General features: G+C 38.6%; 1 protein-coding gene across 10 annotated transcripts in view; it reads right to left on the minus strand.

Annotated features, from left to right (window-relative positions):
• Tmod (tropomodulin) overlaps positions 1 to 22051 on the minus strand; it is an 86382-nt gene that overhangs the window by 14415 nt on the left and 49916 nt on the right. For 3 of the 10 annotated variants that reach the window (XM_076765295.1, XM_076765299.1, XM_076765301.1), the window contains 8 exons: positions 14642 to 14794; positions 14360 to 14527; positions 14145 to 14271; positions 13848 to 14068; positions 13617 to 13771; positions 13436 to 13532; positions 12754 to 12901; positions 10882 to 11300 (listed from right to left, as the gene is read on the minus strand). In XM_076765295.1, coding sequence (XP_076621410.1) covers positions 11212 to 11300; positions 12754 to 12901; positions 13436 to 13532; positions 13617 to 13771; positions 13848 to 14068; positions 14145 to 14271; positions 14360 to 14527; positions 14642 to 14794 — 1158 coding nt within the window. In that variant the 3' untranslated portion in view covers positions 10882 to 11211. Of the gene's footprint in view, positions 1 to 5114; positions 5430 to 10245; positions 10326 to 10876; positions 11301 to 12753; positions 12902 to 13435; positions 13533 to 13616; positions 13772 to 13847; positions 14069 to 14144; positions 14272 to 14359; positions 14528 to 14641; positions 14795 to 15477; positions 15627 to 22051 lie in introns of those variants that run through there. The other 7 variants (XR_013079692.1, XM_076765293.1, XM_076765300.1 and 4 more) reach the window with 7 other exon arrangements.

Consider the following 22051-nt stretch of genomic DNA (forward strand, 5'->3'; position numbering starts at 1 on the left):
GATTTCGGGGGTATGTCTGTTCACCAAAAATTATTGTAATTGACCCCCGTAACCGAAAATAATTTTTTTAGAACGATTTGAAAAATTTATTTTCACCGAAAAATTTAGGCACCTACCTCCTGTCGATTTTTCTTAAGAATCGGTTTTTCATTTTTGATAATTTTATTTGACGCCCTACAGAAAAGTTGTCTAATACTTTTTTGTAGGTACCCATGAGCTCTGGTTCAGAGAGAAATTTCATTGAAATATTTTCACTATTATAGGAGTTATGGCTGTTTGAAAATTGGACCATTTTTATGGGGTTTTTCTCATTTTACGGGGTCAAGGACCAACTTTTCGAATATTTTTGCGATTTATCCATATTCTCCGTCAAAATACGCGTAGTTTGCTTTTTTAAACATTAAAATCGTCCAATCCGTTCAGAAGTTATGACGTTTTAAAGATTCGCATGAAAATTCGGGCAGACATTTCTGGCCTCAAATTAGATTTTCGGTAAGGAATTTTTTGCTCGAAAATGCGTAGGATTTCGGGGGTACATGTAATAACCAAAAATGATTCTAGTCGACCCCTGCAACTGAAAATAATTTTTTTAGAACGATTTGAAAAATTTTAATTTCACCGAAACATTTGTCCACCTACTCGAATTTTTTTCTCGAAAGTGGGTAGGATTTCGTGGGTATGTGTATTCACAAAAAATGACTGTAATTAATCCCCGCAACCGAAAATAATTTTTCCAGAACGATTTAAAATTTTTGAATTTAATTATTAATAACTTTTTAACGAAGCTTCCATCATCAAATTGGTATTCTTGATTTTCGTGTTATTTTGGCCTCTACAATCCCCTATTAAAATATTTCCCAGGGGTGGCTGAACACCCTGTATTGTTCCCTCGACTGTACATTTGATTTCGATCCTATCAAAATGCATGCAGTTAATTAATTAATCAGGCAACCTGGAGATAGTTTGACGTCCGAAGAAAACACTGTGGACAGGGAAAATGTAATAAAGACTAAATAAAAATTATGAGACTTGCAAACGAACGTTTAACTAATATATGCGATTCGAATAAAAATGATACTACATTCCCCCCAACAATAATAAATAAATTTCATAAACGAATACTCGTGATCCCTTTAAAACGTTCCCCCTATTAAAATTTAAATACGATTCATAAACGCGACGGTGAATTAATAGAAATTCTTGCGTTTCTAAATAAGATTATTTATTTGCCAAATAATCTACCGTCCGTGTACGAGCGTTAACGCCTCTATAGTATAGATTTTCAATTACTGCTAGCCCCGCAAACAACCGAGGGGGTGCGTAATCACCTCGCCATATTGAAAATAATTTACCTACGAGTACGGCGCGTCGTTTCGCATTCTAAAATTTAATGAGAACCCAGGGCAGGGATATCGGAGGAAGGACGAATTGGTCGTAAGGCTGAATACAAATGGGTTCATTTGCAAAGGAGTGAACAGAGAGTCCGACCAACAGACAAACAGTTGACCAAACTCATTATTATTCTTCCACCCTCCGCGTCTTTCACCTCTCCGTTTTCGGAATCAAAATCTTCGTGCAATCGAGTCGACCTGGCTGACAAACGGCTGAAAGGGAAGCTCGCATGAAATCAACATAAATTCAATTAACCCGTGACCCACGTGTCGTTTCTTCTCTACCAAAAGGGAAGCATATCCGTAGCTCCTTTTAACTTCACACTGTATCATCGGATCGTTCGTTCGGCGCTCCAAGTATTACTCGCATTAATTACTAGAGATTAGTCAACATTTATATCAGTATATCGCACCTTCGCAACAAAGTGACAGTATAACGTATAAAAACGAAGCATCCGCTCCAAATTTATAGTACAGGGTCTACAAATTTTGAAGTTAACAATAAATATCCTATAAATCAACGATACTCTCATTATAATTAATTCATGGCACTTTCATCCAAATTCGTATCAATTTATTACAATCTATAAATTTGAAATTAATAATAAATTTTCCCCTATTTGCAACTGATTCAATACATATATTTTAATCGAAATTTATAGTAATTTATTACGCGTAATAAATCGTGCCAGCCTGTAGAATTCCAATTAGTCTTTGAAGGAGGACGAATGCGTAACAATTTTTTCGTTGGATTTATTTATTTCCGTCACTTTCCTTGCAAGGGTGCAGCATGGCTTACTCGTTAATGCTACTTACGTAAAAACTATAAAATTAAGATAAACACTTGCTACATCTCGTGAATCGTGACTAGTAAACAATACCAGATTAACATCTACAAAATTAATGATAAAATTGTGCTGGTGCATTGGAACACTTTCAGGTGCAATAAATGCGTGCTCGTTAAGGGGGAATTTATACACGTAAAAACAACAGAAAAATCGAGTTCTAACTACGTCAAAGTACGGTTAAAAAATGTCAGTACCATGGGGGGGAAAAAACGAAAAATAACGGATGTGCAACGAAATACAAATCTTCTCGAAGGATACAATTTGCATGCGCGGAAAAACCGTGCTCCCGAATTACGGGCCAGGAAAGATTAACACGTGCACGAATCTCTATAAATTCGAAAGCTCGTTGAATTTCCTGCACTCGAGCAACAGTGGAATTTCGTAGCCATAAATCGTACCCGGTATAGCTAGCGATGGGCTCAAGACACTTCGAGTCGGTTCAACCTTAGGTGGAAAGTTCTGAAAGTTTCTGAGCCGACAAACTTGCCGCGTTAGTCGAAATTAGGGTTCTTTAAAAGTTTCGTAAAGTCTGGATGAGATGATTGTTTCGATAAATCTCAGGAGCGTCGAGAGATTAAACCCTTGGAGCAAGCGGTGGAAGACGCGTCATCGGTTGAAATAGCAAATAACTCCGATATGGATTCGCTGAATCGCGTGGCAAGGCTAACTTTCAAGGTTTTCGACGATTCGAAGCTTTTTCGAACTCTCGATGCTCCCGGAGAGTTTTTCAAACTCTCGAATCTTGTAAGACTTTGAAGGCTTTTAAAGCCTTTTATGATTTTACCAGAATTATATAAATTTCAAGAGCCTCGAAATCGACGGAAGTTCCACCGATTCAAAGGCTTTCGAAATTATGAATGTTTTCAGAAACTTCCAAGAAATTTCTCAAGATTCCTCAAGACAACATTCGCGAGCTGCGAGATTTCCGTAACATTTTCGAAACTTTTACAACGGAATTCAAAGATTTTAGAATTAACTTGCTATTTAAAGCGTTTCGAGTTTTTATTTAACTATGTTGCCCAGAAATCTTGCAAGGGTACTAATTGCCCACTCCAGCACTTTCAGAACTTTTGTAGCTTGAATATTAAAGCTTTTAAAATGGAATTGACGTGGATTGTCAAATTAACAGAGTGGAAACTTTCGAAGCTACTAAAACTGCCAACCATGTATTAAACAAATTTCACGTAGTTTTCGACTGTCTGTAAAAATAAAATTTCAGTCTCTCGTAAATTAAAACTTGGAATACCCATTACTAGGTGAGCTAGAGTGGCCTAAGTTCGTCGATTACACCAAGATCGTGCATCAAGCGGGCTTTAAAAAAGTCACGGTGGATAGGTTTAAACATGCTATTATATGAAGTAACACGTGGCACCGACGCGATACAAGCTGCATGTAGTTAGCTACTCGTTGCACGGTGCAATCTCGATATCAACCGGGCAACTTGGGAGCACGCACGCCGATAAAAAGGGGCTTCCGGTCGACGTGATATACGCGTCGTTACACCCGGAAAATATTTTCGTCGTTATCGCCGTTGGAAGTTTCAGCGAACACTAACAATTATGATTCTGAGCCAGCAGATCACATTCAACCCTTAAACCGTAACCGGAAATACGTGCACACCGTGTCGCTTTATTGCACGGCGTGTCCAGATTTCTTGCAGAACTACTCGAATCACTATTTCGTTAAATTAACTTTAAAGTTACTTCAAACATCGCGAACAATTTTTTTTTTTTCGACATATTTCCTGTACAATGAAAGACGTGCAATTATCGAGTGACAAAAATACTCCAACGCGTCGTGAAAATATTTTCTGTGGCAGGAATGCAATTCCAGTACACGGTACATCGTTCCGTTTTATTGCACGTTTTAAATAGTTTGGCACGCTTGAAGTAACTTTTATTAAATATTTGGAAGCAACGGACCTTACTTTTCCAGTCACATGTTAAATTTGAACTTTATTATTGTTTCTGGAAAATATTTTTACCGATACCTTTCACCTGAGAAACTTAAAGATCTAACACAGACTAGTCATAGAATAAACCTAGAACGATTTATGATGTATGCACGAACCGAAGTCGAAGATGGACGATTTATTTTTTATTTTTATCCAACGACTTCGTCGAGTGAAAACAAGCCTGAAGGAACGAGGTTCAGCGAATAAAGCTGTTTTACAACCTGACCCAACTTAATCCTAACTTACGGTCTAACTTAAACATAACACAACTTTACGGGATATCCTGTGACCAGTTTTGGCGCCAAAATAATTCTCCGTCGCCATTGGCAACGGCGGACAATTACTTTTGCAGCTCAAAAAAGGAAGACGTCCACTGTATGCCCTGAAAGTTTGCAACCAAAAACCTTGCTCGAGATAAGAATGATCCTGGAATGAATTCTCGCATATAGTCGCTGCTGTATTTAAATATTTCCTTTTAAGACTACGCCCCTGGAGAAGTCGAAGTTCGAAAGGAGGAACGAGGCTACAGTCCTGGGACAATGAGATCGACGACATGTCGACGATGGACAGAAAAAGCAGGATAATTGGTTTAAGGGTTAAATTCGGATCGCTGCTCACAGTCTGAAAAATTTATGTACATGATCGAGGTAAAACGAGGGTGATACAGTGCCAGAGCGGTTTATTTGCGGTTCAATTTGCGCTAAAGTACAGATACTCATGCAAAAAAAAAGAACGAACAGTATGTACAGGCGTGGACGTGTTTCGTACCACGAACGAGGCGGAGAGAGAATCGACGCAAACAAAAGCGGTTAGAAATTAAAAATCTTAAATTTTCCGAGCTCCCGACGGAATGATACAATTCGAACACGTGAATCGCGTTTACGAGCTACAGTTACACAGTTTTGGAATTGAAACAAGACGCCGGAGAACGACAATGTTTATTCTGACACATATTTGACAAATAGGCATATAATTATACATAAAATGGAAAAAATCTTCCTTTGATAAGTCCGTTTTCGTCGATCCTGAATTAAGTTACTCGTGTAAAATCATTAGCGAGAACGCCGCGAGCGATGCATGAAAATAAGTGGGTGTTTTATATCTTATATATAATATGTATATATAGAGAGATACGTATAACATATGGTAAATAAATATATAATATATGTACAAATAATACCTAGGCGAACGCCACTTCGCGTTAAGATGTCGCCACCCCGAGCCGGGACTGCCGTACTGCAACAGACACCCGAAACACTGTCATCATATGCGTTCAGCTTAGTCGGAAAAAATTATAATGCAGTAGCCAATCAACACAGCACACACCTCAGGGATTGAAACTGTTTAGAAGAACCGTCGTCGCGATGGAAAACAAATTTTAAATAAAATCTATTCGCGCGAGATCGATCACCCTAATACTAATAATTCGTTCCAAAGTTTCTATGCACTCGTTTGAAATTAATACTAAACAAACTTCTGACCCACTGAATCTAATATTCATCTTCCAAAACAATTAAGAGAACGAATTTACGATAAATTTCCTCCTAAAGAACGAGATTTTTGTTATAAAGTCCTGATTCGATCGTCACAAACTCTGAACTGCACGTATAGAATTTTTAAATCTTTAAAGGAACTATTTCTGAATTAATTTGGAATATTTTTTGAAGAATACTAGCGAACGAATCATCGGAATCGATTTTCAGGTAAACGGTACCTCGCGTGGAAAACTTTTGTTCCATATTTTCGATTCAATCTTTTATCATAGAGAATCGATTCCGGTATAAGAACGATAATCGAATCGCTACGTGTATACCCCGATTCTGTGTTTCCATGACTGTTATGCAAGATAGAGATTCTTTCAAAACTCCGTTAAAATTGAATCGATATTTTTATTATTTCAGCTTTCAACCCCTGCTTTACGTACGTTCTCCAAACGCTCGGCCGCGGATGTTGCAAAGAGAATATTCAATTTGATAAAAAAAACTTCCAACGCGAGAGATAACTTGTTTTCAAAAATGTTGCTTGAATACCTTCGCTACCGAACAGTTATAATAAATATTTTATTCGCTCAAAAAATATAAACCTTCGTTTTCCTCTATTTCTCTAATAAATCAGTGAAAACACGGGCTATCTCTATATTGTATTTTTGCATCGATGCTTTGTTTAATCTCCTATTGCATGAATTTTATTTTATTTTGTAAAAAAGAATCTTGAATGTGGATTCTGAATTCTTTAATAAGACAATCCTTACTTCTATTGTATTATATAAAGTATAATCGTGTAACTTTGTATGTAAAGTTAATTTACAATTATTTGTATTTCCAAATTTTCACTTTAATCTAAAATCAAGATATTCGAATTCTGTTATTTAAAAACAGTGAAGAATTTCGTTCGGTTAAAAGAAGATTTCTCACAGGTGTTGCAAAACGTCGCAACAGGTGGGCATTTCTACAACGAATTCTAGCGGAGGAAATTATTTTATTCGCGATTACATGGATTCACGCCCTTAAACGTTTGTATTGTTCATTTTCGGTAATAAAATTGATCATTCGTTTATTCTCCACGTTTATCGCGTTCATTTTAATAGTATCGGTTAGTGTGCGATCACACGCTGTACGTAAAATTCCTTTTTATACGGAATATTTGTTTCTAAATATTTGCATCAATTCCACACTTTGCATAATTGAATCATCCCGGTGAAAATATAGGACTTTCAAATTAAATCTTTCGTAATACTTTTCCTTCATTTATACAGCCAATGAACTCTATTAAGCACTCAAAAAACAATTGTCCACTCGAGAAATATTGGGTCTCGTTTAATGATTTATTTGCACCAAGCAATTACAAAAACGTCTAGACCGTGTGTACAATGCAAAGCGAGAAATTTCTGCGTTTTAATTGTCGCGTAATAAGGCCATTTAACGTATCCCATTTTTCCCTCTGTACGATTTCCAAGCGTGTAATACGTAATCTCCAATTACCTACTTTAAAACTCGAAACGCGAGTCCACTTATCGCGATAAAATTTGCATAAACCTTTGAACAGTTGAAAGATCCAATTACTGGGATATCTACTTTATTTCCAGTGAGAACGAAGCTCTCGAATCAATTACCGTCATTTCCGGTGGACAAAGAGCAACGGTTACTCGATTAAAAGGGGAAATTTTCAAAGCAGCTCCGGTTCGAAACGTAATCTGGCCCGGGAAAATTGCAATTTCCCCGTTGACCAGGAATAACCGCGTGGCGATATAAAATATAACCCGGCCACGAGAGCGCGATCGTTGCTTTTTAATTGTCTTTCATTCGCCCCGAAATCGGACTACCAATCGCGAAAATTGCTCTGCTTTTTACCCCGTACCACTACGCGAATTAAACAAATTTAAAATAAAAGTAAAAACTAATCAGTGCTAGGAGATTAAATAAACCTGTACGATTTCAACATAATTCTTCTCCGAGCAACATTTCGATCGAGCGATCGTAGACTCACAACCGAACATTTTTGCGTTTCCCTTTTTCTTTTCAGTGATCGAGAAAACGCAAAATCCAACGTGGATCGTTGGGGAGCTCCTTTCCACTTCGCATGCGTTTCGTCACACGTTTCATGCAAGAGTAAAGAAGCTCCGTTAAACGAACAAATTCACTGTCACTCTGTTAGTACGAATAAAGAAGGTATACACGAGGGTTAATTAGAGTAAACGTCACGCGTTAGGTGAACACATCACGCCTGTTATCATGGCAAGAATCATTCGCTGAAGAGATTGATTAGTCGTTGGACAGATCGATGCACGTCACATTGGGGAACACTGAAAGAGAGTTACGTTGAAGCTCGCGCGTCACGGCGATCTATCGATCCCGACGCTGGATGGGAAATTTTCGTCGGCGCGAACGTCGAGCGATTTTCGAATGCTCTGCACTCGACGATCGCGCGACGTTTAAAGCGTTAAACTCGGCCCATCGTGAAAATCATTCTTTCGGGTTTTCATTGCGCCACGATGGGAGCCCCGTTCCGCAAACAATTATCAGAAAGGGAAATTACGCTCGCGTGACGATTTTCACGACCGATGCCAATCGAGAGGTCCATACATGTAAATCGAGTTATTCGAAAACAATCGGCGGATAGATTTCCACGATTTCGGACCAATTTAACCCATTAAGTAACGAATCATTGTTCCCTAAAAATTCACTTCTGCATTTTAGTAACAAAGAGTACTATAAATTTCTATAAATATTCCAGAGTAGAAAAATCAAGTATACGGCTGAATATATTTTTTTATTCGCTATAAATTATAAAAAATGTTGCGAAAACAAAATACAGCTTCATTCAGGTCTCAATTTCGTGTCTGAACAATTATATGATATTCAAATGAATTTTAATATCAAATAATTTGTTTTTTAACACTGGTACTTAATGGGTTAAGCATTCTGATGTTTCATTGGTTCAACGAGCTGCTTGAATTTCAATAATTTTATTTCCACTAAACGAATGTTACCGGAGGACAAGAACCTCCAAACGAACAACAACGCCCCGTACCGTTATTTATATTTCAAGTTCGCGTGACAAAAAGAAATTACTTTCATTCTCCTCCATAAACAGCTAATCTGAACTGTAAAGCGGCAATCTGCCTAGCAACTTTCCTCCAAACGACCGGCTAATTGAGTTGTACCCCCCTCATGCACGAGGGAAAAACTTTATTGGGAGCAGCACGCGGTTGATCCAACGGAACAGTTTCAACGTGATTTAACCTGTACGGGGGTGTCGGCGAGTTGAGCAGGTTGCATTACAGTACCAGCAAAAAGTATGAGATCATATCTTGGTCAAAAGTACATCCATGAAAATTTAATAAGGCTAAGGACAAAAAAAATAATTGCACCACTTATTTTTACCTGGGGACTACCAAACGCTTGGATATCGATGGAAAAAGTATTGCATTCTTCATGAATAATAACGTACAAGGTACGAATTATAAATTTACTGGACTAACGACACCTGAGACACGATTTTCATTTATACCTGAATAATCTACCTGCTACAAAAAGAAAATTATCGGATGGCATTCAAAAGAGTAATCTCACACTTTTTATCTGATATGTCCAGTGATGGAATCAAGTTCAGTATTAACATTATAAAAAGAGTATAGACATTATAATGCGCAGAGTTTCGAATAACGATTGCAAGATGAATAAAATTTGTCTCGTTAGAGGAATAAAATGGCATCCAAGATTAATCTGGAAAAGAGCTACAGCGTGTTCGAGGTGTTGGTATCACCCTGTATTTCACCACGTGCCAGATACAGCTCGCGATACGCTTGATCCCATCACTACCCACGTCGTCACGTGTTAAACTGCTCGCTGCTCGACATTTAACGTCGAGAGGACGTCACGCAAAGCGAACAGAGCTTCTGGAGCTTTGCGTGGAAATTAACGCGTCACGACTTCATCGGGTTTGATAGGATGTACCTAAACCTTCCAGCGAACCCGTCGACCGGAGTTAAAGCTCGTCTGCGAACACTATTCGTAGTTAACGACGTGTCAGATCAAGCGTGAACTCTGTTTTCGGCTTCCATTACAGGCTGTGCAGGTAGCTACGATCCAGTCCGTTAAACGTAAATCGATGAAAAACGCTTGTATCCTCGATACTTTTTCGTTTTACGACGAAGTCGTGACTGATCTTCGGAATTTCAAAGATTGATCTATTATTTTGGCTCGAACTAAATAAACACTCAATATTAGTGTTTATTGTACGGTGGAACGGTTCAAAATTGCAGGATTTTTTAAATACAATTCTGTTATAAAATTCGACGTTCATTGCGATTCTAGTTACTTTGAGATTCCGAAGATCGATAAACGTCCGAAATCAACGAGCTCTCAAACACATTTTGACTCTTCCATCGCCTGAAAATGCAATTTATTGTATTTGTTGAACGCTCAAGGAGTTTGCAGCATACTGTGAAGCGAAATTAGCGAAGCTGCAAAAACAACAATTAGATGGCTCGTTCAAAGAAAGAAACGCGCAGTTCACTCTGCTGATCGACCACCACTCAACGTGTAGCTACCTTTCATTGAATCAAGGCAGGTTTCCTGTGGTTCATGTTAAAGAATCGGAACTGTAGCCGCAGCGTTAGGTCTTTCCGTACTGTTGGGAAAGAATAGAGGTGTCGTAAGTATAAGTCGCAGCTCAGACTCGTGGAGTCTCTTGTCGATGGGTGGTAAAATCGTGTACACTAGAGAATAGTCTACCTTCACTGACAAAAGAGACGTCGAAACGAACTGCTGTCGAATCGACTAACGATTTACTGTACACGAAACGTTATTTTTTACTCGTCGTTTCGAGATCTTCTTGCACAGCCAAGGTAAACGTGGCACGCCCATTATAATCCTATCAGTTTATCGTGATCCCTACAGTCACCGAATAACCTGAACTGTGTGTACCACCTACGCAACAATGAGACGACAAATTGCAAAATAAGATACGATGGCTTTCCCCTTATGCGCGCATAATGGCTTAAGCTAATATCTTGCGTGACGTTAAAAGGAGTAGAAGAGCGTGAACGAAGGAGGATGATGCGAGCAACTCAAGATAAAATCGTGCAAAGGATGCGTGAATAACTAGATGCTACTAGTACCAATATTGCTAAACTAGTGATACCAGTTTTACTATTTACTGATAACATAGCTAATAACAAGCTCCAATCACTGATTCTACTAGTAGCATTCTTACTAATGAAACATAATGAAACATTCTTTCATTGACCAAGACAATTTCAAGAACGATTATCAGACTCGGGTCTATTCACAGAAACATATTGATCGTTACAAAATACATATAAAAAGGTCGCAAACAGACAAAGAAATTCTTTCTGACGGACTCGATTAGATGTTCAACGTGTACAATTTCGACTCGACATTTACAAACATTCGGGACACATTACGAGGACTAAAATCAGGCATAATTTTTTCCAAGACTATATTCGGGGTAGAAATTCGTTGAACGGTAAATCTACTCACTGCACTAATCAGCGCTACGTTCTGTCTCTTAAGCCACCTACGGGGATAATGAAATTTTGTGAAGGTGCACCGCTCTCTAGCTTAGCGCGTTCCACACGACAGACTAGCAAACACAAATAATTCATTAAAATTTTCTTGATTAAAAATTTACCTCCAAAGTGACCGAATGTTTAGATAAAATTTGGACCGCTCAACGCAGGCATTTCGCGTTTGGCCTGCTCGAACGGTCATAAGATGAGTAATAATAAAATGAAGTGAAAAGAATATATTAAAAAGCTTGCGTTGGATAAGATGGAAACGTGTTGAAACATGCCATAAGGTGAAAAACAAGATTATGACCTAGAATAATCTCGAATACTATGTTTGGTTTACGTTTAACGGAAATGAAGCAATATCTTTGTACAAGTGTCGCGTCGTAAAACGCCTGTCTCGTGAAATAATCCAGCCACGAGGCACATTTTTTATCTGATTAATGAAGCAACGATACACGAAAGCACGAAACAACTTACATCTGCTTTTCTGATTATCAGTGTTAAAGTAAGCTACAAGTAACAGTGGAACGGGAACGCGATTTAAACAGATTCGTACCGAATTAAATGCGTAAGTAAGTTGAACCTTTGGTTCTGTACTTGGCTGAAAATTGAAAACAGACCGATCATATTCAACATTTGGAATTTTCTAGGTACAACATCTTCAGTACGCGGAATTATACGAAATGGGTGAATAAAATGAGTAAAAGGGGTGCATTGGGGTATAATGGTTCAGAACATTTTGAAAAACGTTAGAAATATGATGCAGGGACTGTAGATTTTCAATGGGTGCACTCTGGGGTCTCATAATTACCTCTATGCCACTAGCTAGAAAAATAATAAATGAATTTAGCAGGATGAATGGATGAGTGATGATGTGCTAGTAAAGCTCTATGTATGACTACGAAGCAGATTCAGAAGAGTTAGAAGCATTTCGTCACATGATCTCCATGGTCCCCCATACAATTGCTTCCATCTAAACGAAAAATTAAGAGTTTAAATACCGCTATAGTCTGAATGAAGACAGTAATGTGTCTTTTTAGAATGTAGAAATAAATGCTTCGACTAAAGAAACTATGTCTGCAACGAGGTACGCGAATCTCTGAATAAATAATCTTGAAAGGTAGGTTATTTTTGTTGTAGATGTATAGTATGAACGTTTATAATGTATCTATTAAAAATAATTCAGGAGCAATATACCTGAAAAAGAAAGATTAATCAACTAGTTTAATAAACAGATATCTCTGACATAACTGTAGAGACAAACAGACAAGGCTCAAGATCGATGAACACCACTGAAATGGTAAATAACAAATATATCTTGAACCTGAATATGTACATATCCACCTAAGGAAGGTAAAACATTTCTTTTATAACATTTCTTTTATAACATTTCCTGGTAATACGAATGTCACACACTTGAATAGATAGCTGAATCAATGTTGAATGATGTATACCAAAAATAGGTTAAGATCGAAACTTTCGCGGCAAAAGTTATTCGTGTATAAATATAATATTTTGACTCACTCCTATCAATGTTGCGTTGCAAGTGTGCAGCTACACGATGTCTGGCGTCATTGAATTCCAAGTGAAGACCAAGTCGAAGCAACGTTGGATTTTGTTCTACCAACTGTGTGATTTCCATTTCAATTTTGTTTCCCAACACTTGTGACCTCTGCGCGTTCAAAACAACAATACCCTTACGTTAGGGAAAGTATAGGTAGTCGTAGATCTTAATTATGAAATATTAACTTTGAAATAATTTTCGAAGAGATTTTCACAAAAAGCTTTCGCTCTACACGACGGAATTCTGTTTACGCGGATACGTCTTTAATGGCGCATGCGTGAGCACAAATCTTACTAACGCGACCGTTTTAACACTCAATTTCTATGGTGTTTCACTTAAAATCTAACTATTCTTTCCAAGCTGCACGACACTTTAATTTCGGCGGCCAAAAATGACTAATGTACAATATACTATTCTAATTTAATCTAAATATGTATAATACCGCACTTGCTCTGAGCTACGAGCAGCTCTCCGACCGGCGGCGAAATGAACAATGGCCGCCGAACCTAACCTAATATCTCGAGATATTAAATTCGAAATCTGTATCCCCCCCCCTCCAAATTTTATGTCGACTGGCTACTAGGGCTTTTCGAAACTATAGCCCCAAATAAAATAAACAATAACGTAATTTTTATATATTACCTGATTGGAACATCGAAATTCTTCTATTGATTTCGTTTTAAGAAGTGCCCTGATGAGCCTCACTATCACAGATGGACTTATAAAGTTTGTTTCCACACTAAAAGATAGTTTCAATGTGAAAAATATTTTAAATTGTATTGAAAATAGACAATGAAATTGCTATATATAATATTCTACTTACTTGAGTACTCTGAGCGTAGAATTTTTCTCTAAGGCTTCTGCCAACCTTTGCGCAGTCTTATCAGTAAGTCCCACATTTGTTAAACTTAAGGATTCAAGATGAGTATTCATCTCCAGTCCTTCAAATAATTGAATAAACTTTTCGTCGGATATATTCTACGGAATAATAAATTTACATTAAGTAAAAGCTGAACTTGTTAATTGAAACTGTCAACGAATTTTATAACCTCACTTTAATATTGTTCCAATTTAAATCGGTTAACGAAGCATCGTCTTCTCGAACTTGTTTGATAGTGGCATCGATGTCTGTATCATTGGGTGGTTCCATTGGGTAAGGTTTTGGTTGACTAGCTTTTGTAACTCCATCCCAACCCATACCAATAGGCTGACCAGAATTTAATAGCGAGGCATGATATTGGTCCTGATTCATCATGGAATGGAATCCGAGAATAGCTATATACAAGAACAAGAAAATATAATAAAAATTATAATTACTTCTATAATTCCAATAAAAAAAAATGTAACTCACCGGCAAGATCAATAATTTCTTCTTGAGTGGCATTAGATAATGCTTGCTCGTACTCTTCTCCAAGATCAATAGCAATTTGTTCTTCTGCTTCTTTCTCTTTTACGGATTCTTGAGGAGGTGGAATCCACTATAAAGTGTAACAGAAATATATACAGATATTACAGGATTGGGCCATTTATCTGGCTTCCACAAAACTGGCTATTATTAATACACACCTTTTTGCCTCTAATAACACCAGGTACAAAAGGTTTCAATTCTGGTTTATCTGGTGTCTCTAAAGCCTGTTTGTTGATATGTTCAATAAGTTTCTTACGATTTAAGGGACCTGTTGGACTCTTGTCACATTCATAGCTACAACGTTCCGAGGGAGGCATAAAGCTATCCTATAAATTTATTATAAACCACTGTTACAAATTAAAATAATTAAATGAAAATGTCCATATAAAAGCTTTTACATTGCAATTTTGCAAAGAATACAACAATAAAAATTTTCTTACATCAGGATCCACTTCCTTGGCCAGCATATTAATTTCTTCCGGGGTAAGTTGTGACAACAGTTCATCCACATCAACATCGTCATATTCACTCAAGTCTTTGCCATACAACTTTGCTGCGGTTGTCATTGTGGTTGTTTTGGTTGATGCAGAAGTCTGGAAATTTTCCCATGGTTCTTGGTCAACTACAGAGTATCTTCGTGACATTTTGTTAATTGTAATATTAACGTAATTTATTAATTTTGCAAAACTAACAGCAGTTGATTGTCATCCACTAATACTAAACTATGTTAATTTTCTAACACATCTGAATTATAAAAGAATATACAATATATTTTTATCTGCGTTTTATTTCTTTGAATGGACGAAGAACTCTAGTACTGTCGGAATAATTTCTATACTATTTTATTAACGGTTTATTTCACTCTCCTCGAATTCACATGAATGATGTGCGTGAAGTTCACTGAAACTAGTTGAAACGAACGGGTATAACGACAACAGTGGTCGATGACAACAGCAAACAAACGCGACCAGGAAGAACGAAATATATATTGTGTTTTCGAGTGCAACGATATCAATGACGAGATATTTCGTCACGGTAAATGCTCATCACTGAGCCCAAGAGTACACGCAAGCGAGTGTTCCTGATCGAACGATCAGCAAATCGACAACTTGCATTTAAATTCGGCAACTGTCCAATACGGCTGATGCCCTTTGCCCCAGATAGTTCCGGATCGATTTTCATTGACAACTCATCTGCCAAATCGACAACCCACGCTAAACGCAGAGATTCGCGCCCGATTCCGAAATATTAGCGTCTAAACAAAAACGAAACTTACTCTTTACAAATTGTACACAACAGAAACCTATACCGGCGATAGTACTCCAATACGAAATTAGGTGAATCGTTCGTAATCAAATACCTCACCCACTTCTCACGACGGACGCACACTTTACTGACCAGTTCACCGATTGCGGCTGATTGCGGCAGCGCCCTTTGACGCTTATACCATATTCGTGCAAAGAATTAATCTAATAGGCTGCAAACTTAGACTAGCCTTTATCGTTTTTCAAATGAATTTCTTCATATATGTTCGATACGGGGCAGCTTCAACGTACCAAAAATTTATAGTTCAATTAAAAAATTATTTGAAGCCAGGAGAAAATGTTGTTCATTCATTTATTATTTAAATAATTTGACACAACCTTGTAAGGTGTTAACTTGAATGAAGTATAGGTGAAGCTAGCTCATGGAGAAAGTTTCTGCGCGTCTAGCGTCGCGCAGGTATTGACGTTGATGTAACACCCATGGCGGTTGTTTCAAAACACGGCCATATACGTAGAACGTTTACCAACTGCGAAAACTTGAATAAGAAAAAACAAAACTAGAACGTACGCGCTACCATTTTGTTTTTACTTATCGCAGCTCTGCTTTTCGATCTAGCGAAGAATCCTATTCTTTAATGTTGAATAATATTAGCTGTGTATAAATATCGTCTAAAATGAAAAATAGTTCTAGTGACAAAAAGTTCGAATTTCTGGCACTTTAAAACTCAACTTTATAGACACAGTTAAAGATTACATATAGAGCTCCAGATTTGAGCCTACAAAATTAAAATTCAAAGTGTTTTTTCTATAATATTTGTCGCATTTATAAATGTACAACGCAACGTTCAAATATCGCAAACAGTATTTAACACACGCGTAAGTTGAGTGTGTATATTATTTACATAATGAATAACGCCTTCATGAGTCATGGATGAACTAATTTATCCAGATAAAACTTCGTTCGTTACCGACGAACACTGCAAATAACAAAGAACCAATATACCCATAAATTACTCGCCTAAAAGTCTTTCATAACTACCAACTTTGTTATTTAGTGACGTATAAAATGGGACTCCGAAGCTTTAAAGCCTCACAGAGGGCTTGAGACTCTAGAGAATCTTAACCTCAAAGTCCAAGTTCTCAAAGCTCATAAATAAACTTTGAGCCCCGAAAGGCGCTAGCGTTCACGGCTTGAACCGCGGCACAAGCTCCGAGAGTTCAAAAACGAAGCTCATTTAGACGCCAAACGACAAAATGAAGATCATCCGCGCGATGCGTAATGAATTCCAAAAGAGTTAATCGAGCAACATCGTAAGTGTGGCTTTGTCAATCGAAGGAGATCCAGCGATCGAAAGAAACCATTTCCCGAAAGAAACGAATCGCGCGCGGACCTTCGTATGATAATTAACTCGATAAATCAATTCCACCCAAGGTCACGTGCAAGACCGGCAATCGGCGTGCACGAAACAGTGGGGGTAAAATTTGCACGCGAGGTGGGAGCATTGCGCAGGCCTGGTGATCATCGTCGGAAAAGACAGCGGCCATCTCTGTCGTTCCTCGGTCGTGCAGTTTTGATTAGAGAGCGTCTATCGCGCGTTGTAGCGCTCGTAGCGGCGACAGGCTCAAAAATAGCTGAGGCCTCCTCGCAGGCTGGCACACTCCCAACGGTCTATACTTGGACATCCCCGCGCCATGATTATTTATAGTGAGCGCGAGCGCGGCCACTGGCCTTCTCGTGAACTAACTAGCAGCCACCAAAGACGATCCGTCGCCCGTGACCTAGGCCCGCATTAATAACGATTACACCCCTGCGCTCAGGAATACGGCAGCTTAATCTCTCACCGCTGCACCAACGAATGCATGCCTTTTTGTTTGATCGCGCAGCTTATGAATGGTTCGCGTACACCTGAAATACGTGCGAGTTCTGTTATACTTAAGTGGACAGATGCTCGTTTCTGTTCAACATTCAAGATCAGGCAAGAACGCTCAATCCTGCGAGGACATCAAGCGCACGCAACGTGTCGCCTTTGATGAAACGATGAAAATCGAAAATCATTTGCGACGTTTCTTTGCGTTATCAATTTATGTTCTTACGATTTGTATACTAACGTACGTCGATTCTCTGTTGTATGAAATGTATATTATTGTAAGAGTATTGTATACTACGTTTTATGACACTGTACTTGCATTTTTAAGAATAATATAAATGAGAAATGTAGTTCATTTGTTTCATTAACTTGATCAATAATGGTACCAGATATTTCTATATAAGTTTGAAGGACCTATTGTTTGCCATGCTTTGTCAAAAATGAGTACTTTCCCACCTGATTTAGCCGAATGAAAATTAGAGATAGTACAGGAGATTTCATTATCGTCTGAGAGTACAAATTACTTAGATTACAAAGATCGATATCTATAAAGTTACATAATTTCTGAAAACAGTGAATTGCAACAATCTAAATATAATACATTCTTTCCTCCAATGTGATGCAATACAGTTTCCCACCAGACACTTATCCCGCTCGAATGTAAATATTGTTTATTATACTCGAACCGAAAGATAGGAAAGAAAATCGATCAGAGATGTAAAACATTTCGAGATCGGAATTCGAATTTACATTGAAACTTTCAGTGCTCCAAATATCGCGCGCGTTCTCGCTGCTCGCGAGAAATCAGCTCGCTAATTAATTTGTACGGCTTCCTGGAAGGTTTATTTCTGCGTAACTGAATGAAAACCGCTCGCGGCTTACTTTCACGGCCACGAAAAAAGGCGAGTCGTTTGCCGTCCAGACGCATCCTCGCGATATTAATTTCGCGACGCTTAACAAGCTTGTCGGATTCCTTTCGGTGAACAAAGACCACGGTGGAAAAATTTATCTGTTCTGCACGGGATTTGAATGCTACGGCTGTCACTGCTTCTAATAATAACGGAAACAAAGCCAGCGAGCTTGATGCTCGCCCAGAAAGCTGTATTACAGCGATCTTCGCGTGCGTTTTGCTCGATATGACAGAAACATCCTGTCTCTTTGCTCCAGAAACTCGTATCGTTACGTTGGACTGCGGGGACAGAAGAAAGTATCGCTTTGGGAACAATTGTCTAGACTTAATGCAGATACTGAGTCAGATAGAAATCTAAAAGGCTCGATAAAATATTCTTTTAATTCCATAACTCGTGCCAGCTTGGACCACCGAGAAAGAAGAGAATATTTTATCCTGAAGACACGTGTTTATATCTTATGGAGTTACCGAGGCAGATGGGAGCTTACGTTCGCGTCAGTTGTAACTGACTCAACTTCTGACAGTGTAAGATAAAACCTCGGAAAATATGGCAGAATATCCTTGTCTTCTTCGTACAGAAATCCGTGCCATTTTCTCGGGGTACAGAGGTCACGTTGGAAGCTATTTATACGAAAACCAAATGGAAAGGACAGAAAACCCAGGGAAAATTTTGGGAATTCCTTGATTAAAAGTTCCTGAAAGGAGTATGGCTTGAAATTGGGCCGGTTTAAGTATCGGTAATTAAATCTGTGAAGTAGAAGCAGCTCAATCGGGGCGATCTATCCTGCGGTGGAAGCGCGCTAATGGGCCGTGCACGCAATTAGGGACGCGTGTTTCCTCAAAAGCGTGTCTAAGGACCCCACAAAGCCGGCGTTTCAGTCAGACGAACCGGGGATTCGCGACATCGTGCATAAAGGAAGTCGAAAAGAACCGGGGAGTCAGTTGCCGGGCAATCTGTTTAACACAGTTTGCTCTAACTATGCCAATTAACGTGGTTCCTTCACGAGACGAACATTCTATCGAACCATAATGTACGAAACGTCTACTTGTTCATTGTCTCCTAATTTAGGAATAACTCTTTGGCGGTCTTCTCAGGGCAGAACAGAACAAAGATCAGATTCATCGGTAAAATTTAATCAATCTACATTGATCGTAGTGCTTTATTTGGGGACTGTTTTATAAGTTAACACGTGTTGCTACAATTTCTGCACCGTATATTAAATTCGCGTTCGCGGCGATGCTTTCGATGACAGTCGAGCAGACAGGCTTGGTTCGCCGGACGCGAGAAAAAAGAGGAAACGCTTCCTATTTTTGGTGCTCGTTCGCTTCTAAGCCGCAGCGACGCGACTATTTATTTCGACGGGGCTGATCGCGAATGAAATATCGCCGGCGGAACTTTGCCTCTGACAAAGCCGAGGCTTTCCCGACAAAGAATGTTTGGACGTCTCTTCGATACGGGTGGATCAATGCTGTCGTTCGCGGGAGACCGTCGATCAATGCGAAACGATCGCTCGAAAATAAATACTCGCGATTATTTCGTTGTTTAACCCCTTGATTTAATTTCAAATAATTTTTCAACCGTATACTATTTAAATTTCAATTTGTTATAGGAATACCTCGTGAATGTAAAAATGTGTTGATTTTAATATATAAAACTTGATGACCAGCGGAGTAGCCTCATGATTGTGTAAACTTCACATCAAGGGGTTAACGAAACGACGAAGAAATATTAAAAATGGCGACAGAGCACTCACAGAAGTCACGTCGGTTCACAAGCTACATCTGCTGGTTCTTTTCCGTCTGTCAGCGACGAGCACTGCGTCTGTGCAAAGTTTGCAGCATGAATTTCCTAACAACCCGTATAAAGTTATACGAAGTATAAATTTCAAAGACGCGAGGCACTTTGCTTGTCGAAGTTTCGAACCGAAGTTTCCAGCAAAAACTGTAACATCTCGATGACTCAGAAGCGCTTCGTTCGCGGTTGTGCAAGACTCAAGGGACGCGTCACGAGCGTAACGCTTAATTAACAGAACTTATCGACAAGTTCCGATAAACGGCGTCGAGCCAAAGGCCTTCTATGGCCAGACGAGGAATTACGAAACGTGAACTCCAGAGGATTACTGCGGCTAATCGAGAAGGAGCAGCATTCTTGCACTTTCAGGTAAACATAGATGAGGTAAGAGCGGTTTTCTACTTGCCATTTCATCGCGATCCCCTCGTATGTTATTCGTAAGCGTTACCGGGGATCGACGATATCCTTGGGGGAGATCATTAGTTGCGATTATTCGCCACCCACGCGTAACAGTATCTGCGAGTCAATTTGCAGTATTCAGGCAGAATAGCCTATTTATCCAAACGAAGAAAAATAATAAAGATAAAATCAGGTACTTGAAAAAATTTTACAGTTTCAAAGATGTTTCCAGAATTTAATTACGAGTACTATAGAAGTACTAATATTATATGTTTATACAGGAACCCTCGAATGTCGTAAATAATTTTTTCTTTCACGATTAAGTTATGCAAGTGATTTCACTTGCGGAGTAAGATATGAATATTCAAAAGTAGAAAGTCACCCGTTTAGCAGCCCGGCCATATTTTACTAACGAATTATATCACATAATCCGTGGGTTAGAATCGTCGTAAACATTTAATTTCCCTTTCATCGTACAGATAGATACTTTTCTTCGAGGAATATCACGATCAACGCAGCACCGATTCTTTCCATGATCGATCAAACACTTCAAAGTCTGTCATAGCTTATTGTACTCAGAAGCTAAAACATTACGCGTCAATTAAGTGCACGTCTTTCGTTATCGATCGACGTTATCGGAGACGTTGCGATAAAAATGAGAATAAAGACCAGAATAAAAAATACGCTGTTAATCTCGAGCTATAAAATTGCGTTTATTAGAGCAACAAAAAATGAGGAAAAACTTGGCGACGTGATGCAATTGAAATTGCAACGTGCTAATGACATTATTACTCCTTACGACACGGCTACATCCTAATTACAGCGTGACAAGCAGAACTTATCTTCGTTAGACGTCGCTCTATCAACTATTTTTCCAAGAATCTCGTCAGATTGAACGTACAAGCATAAAAATGCAATTGAATTGAATTTTTTAACCTTTCATAACGCCACGTGATTCTTTCAAAAAAAAAATGAATATACACTTGAGATTAGATCTACAATAGATAATTGTAAAGTAACTGCAATCAACGACTACCTGTTGCTTATCGTAACAGCGATTGCACTTAAATTGTTGGCCCCTTGTAAATTGCTAATTCTGCAACAGGAACCGTTGTTGCAGCCGACACGCTGCGTGGATTTTAACGACCGTTACGTCGCAAACGATGCTCGAAGATAGCCAAACGTGTTCCGGAAGTACCTTCGATCGGAAGAATTTAATGATTCAGGATGCAACGTTGGAATCTTGACCATCAGATTTATCGAGAACACCGAACGGGCCTACCTTATTAATTAGACTAAGTTAGGGAACTAATTATCTCGTTACAACGTTTTCGTCGCGGGCTGCGCGTTATAATGTATGTAATTAACTACAAGATAGCGTTAAAGACGAGGGTGAAACGTGAAAGTAGCACTTTTAGATTTTCCACATTTTATTATCTAATTTATAGCTCGTTGCCAGCGATGTGACATTTAAGCACAGTTACATTTCCGGGTGGAAAATCTGGAGACTCGCAAAGCCAGTTTTCCGACCAGTTTTTTTCTCTACTTGAGAATTGAAAATCTATTCCGAGCACTTCACGAATAGATTTTGTATCGTTTCGTGAGTTCGCGTCGAA

The sequence above is a fragment of the Colletes latitarsis genome, chromosome 5 (assembly GCF_051014445.1).
Source record: "Colletes latitarsis isolate SP2378_abdomen chromosome 5, iyColLati1, whole genome shotgun sequence".
NCBI lineage: Eukaryota > Metazoa > Arthropoda > Insecta > Hymenoptera > Colletidae > Colletes > Colletes latitarsis.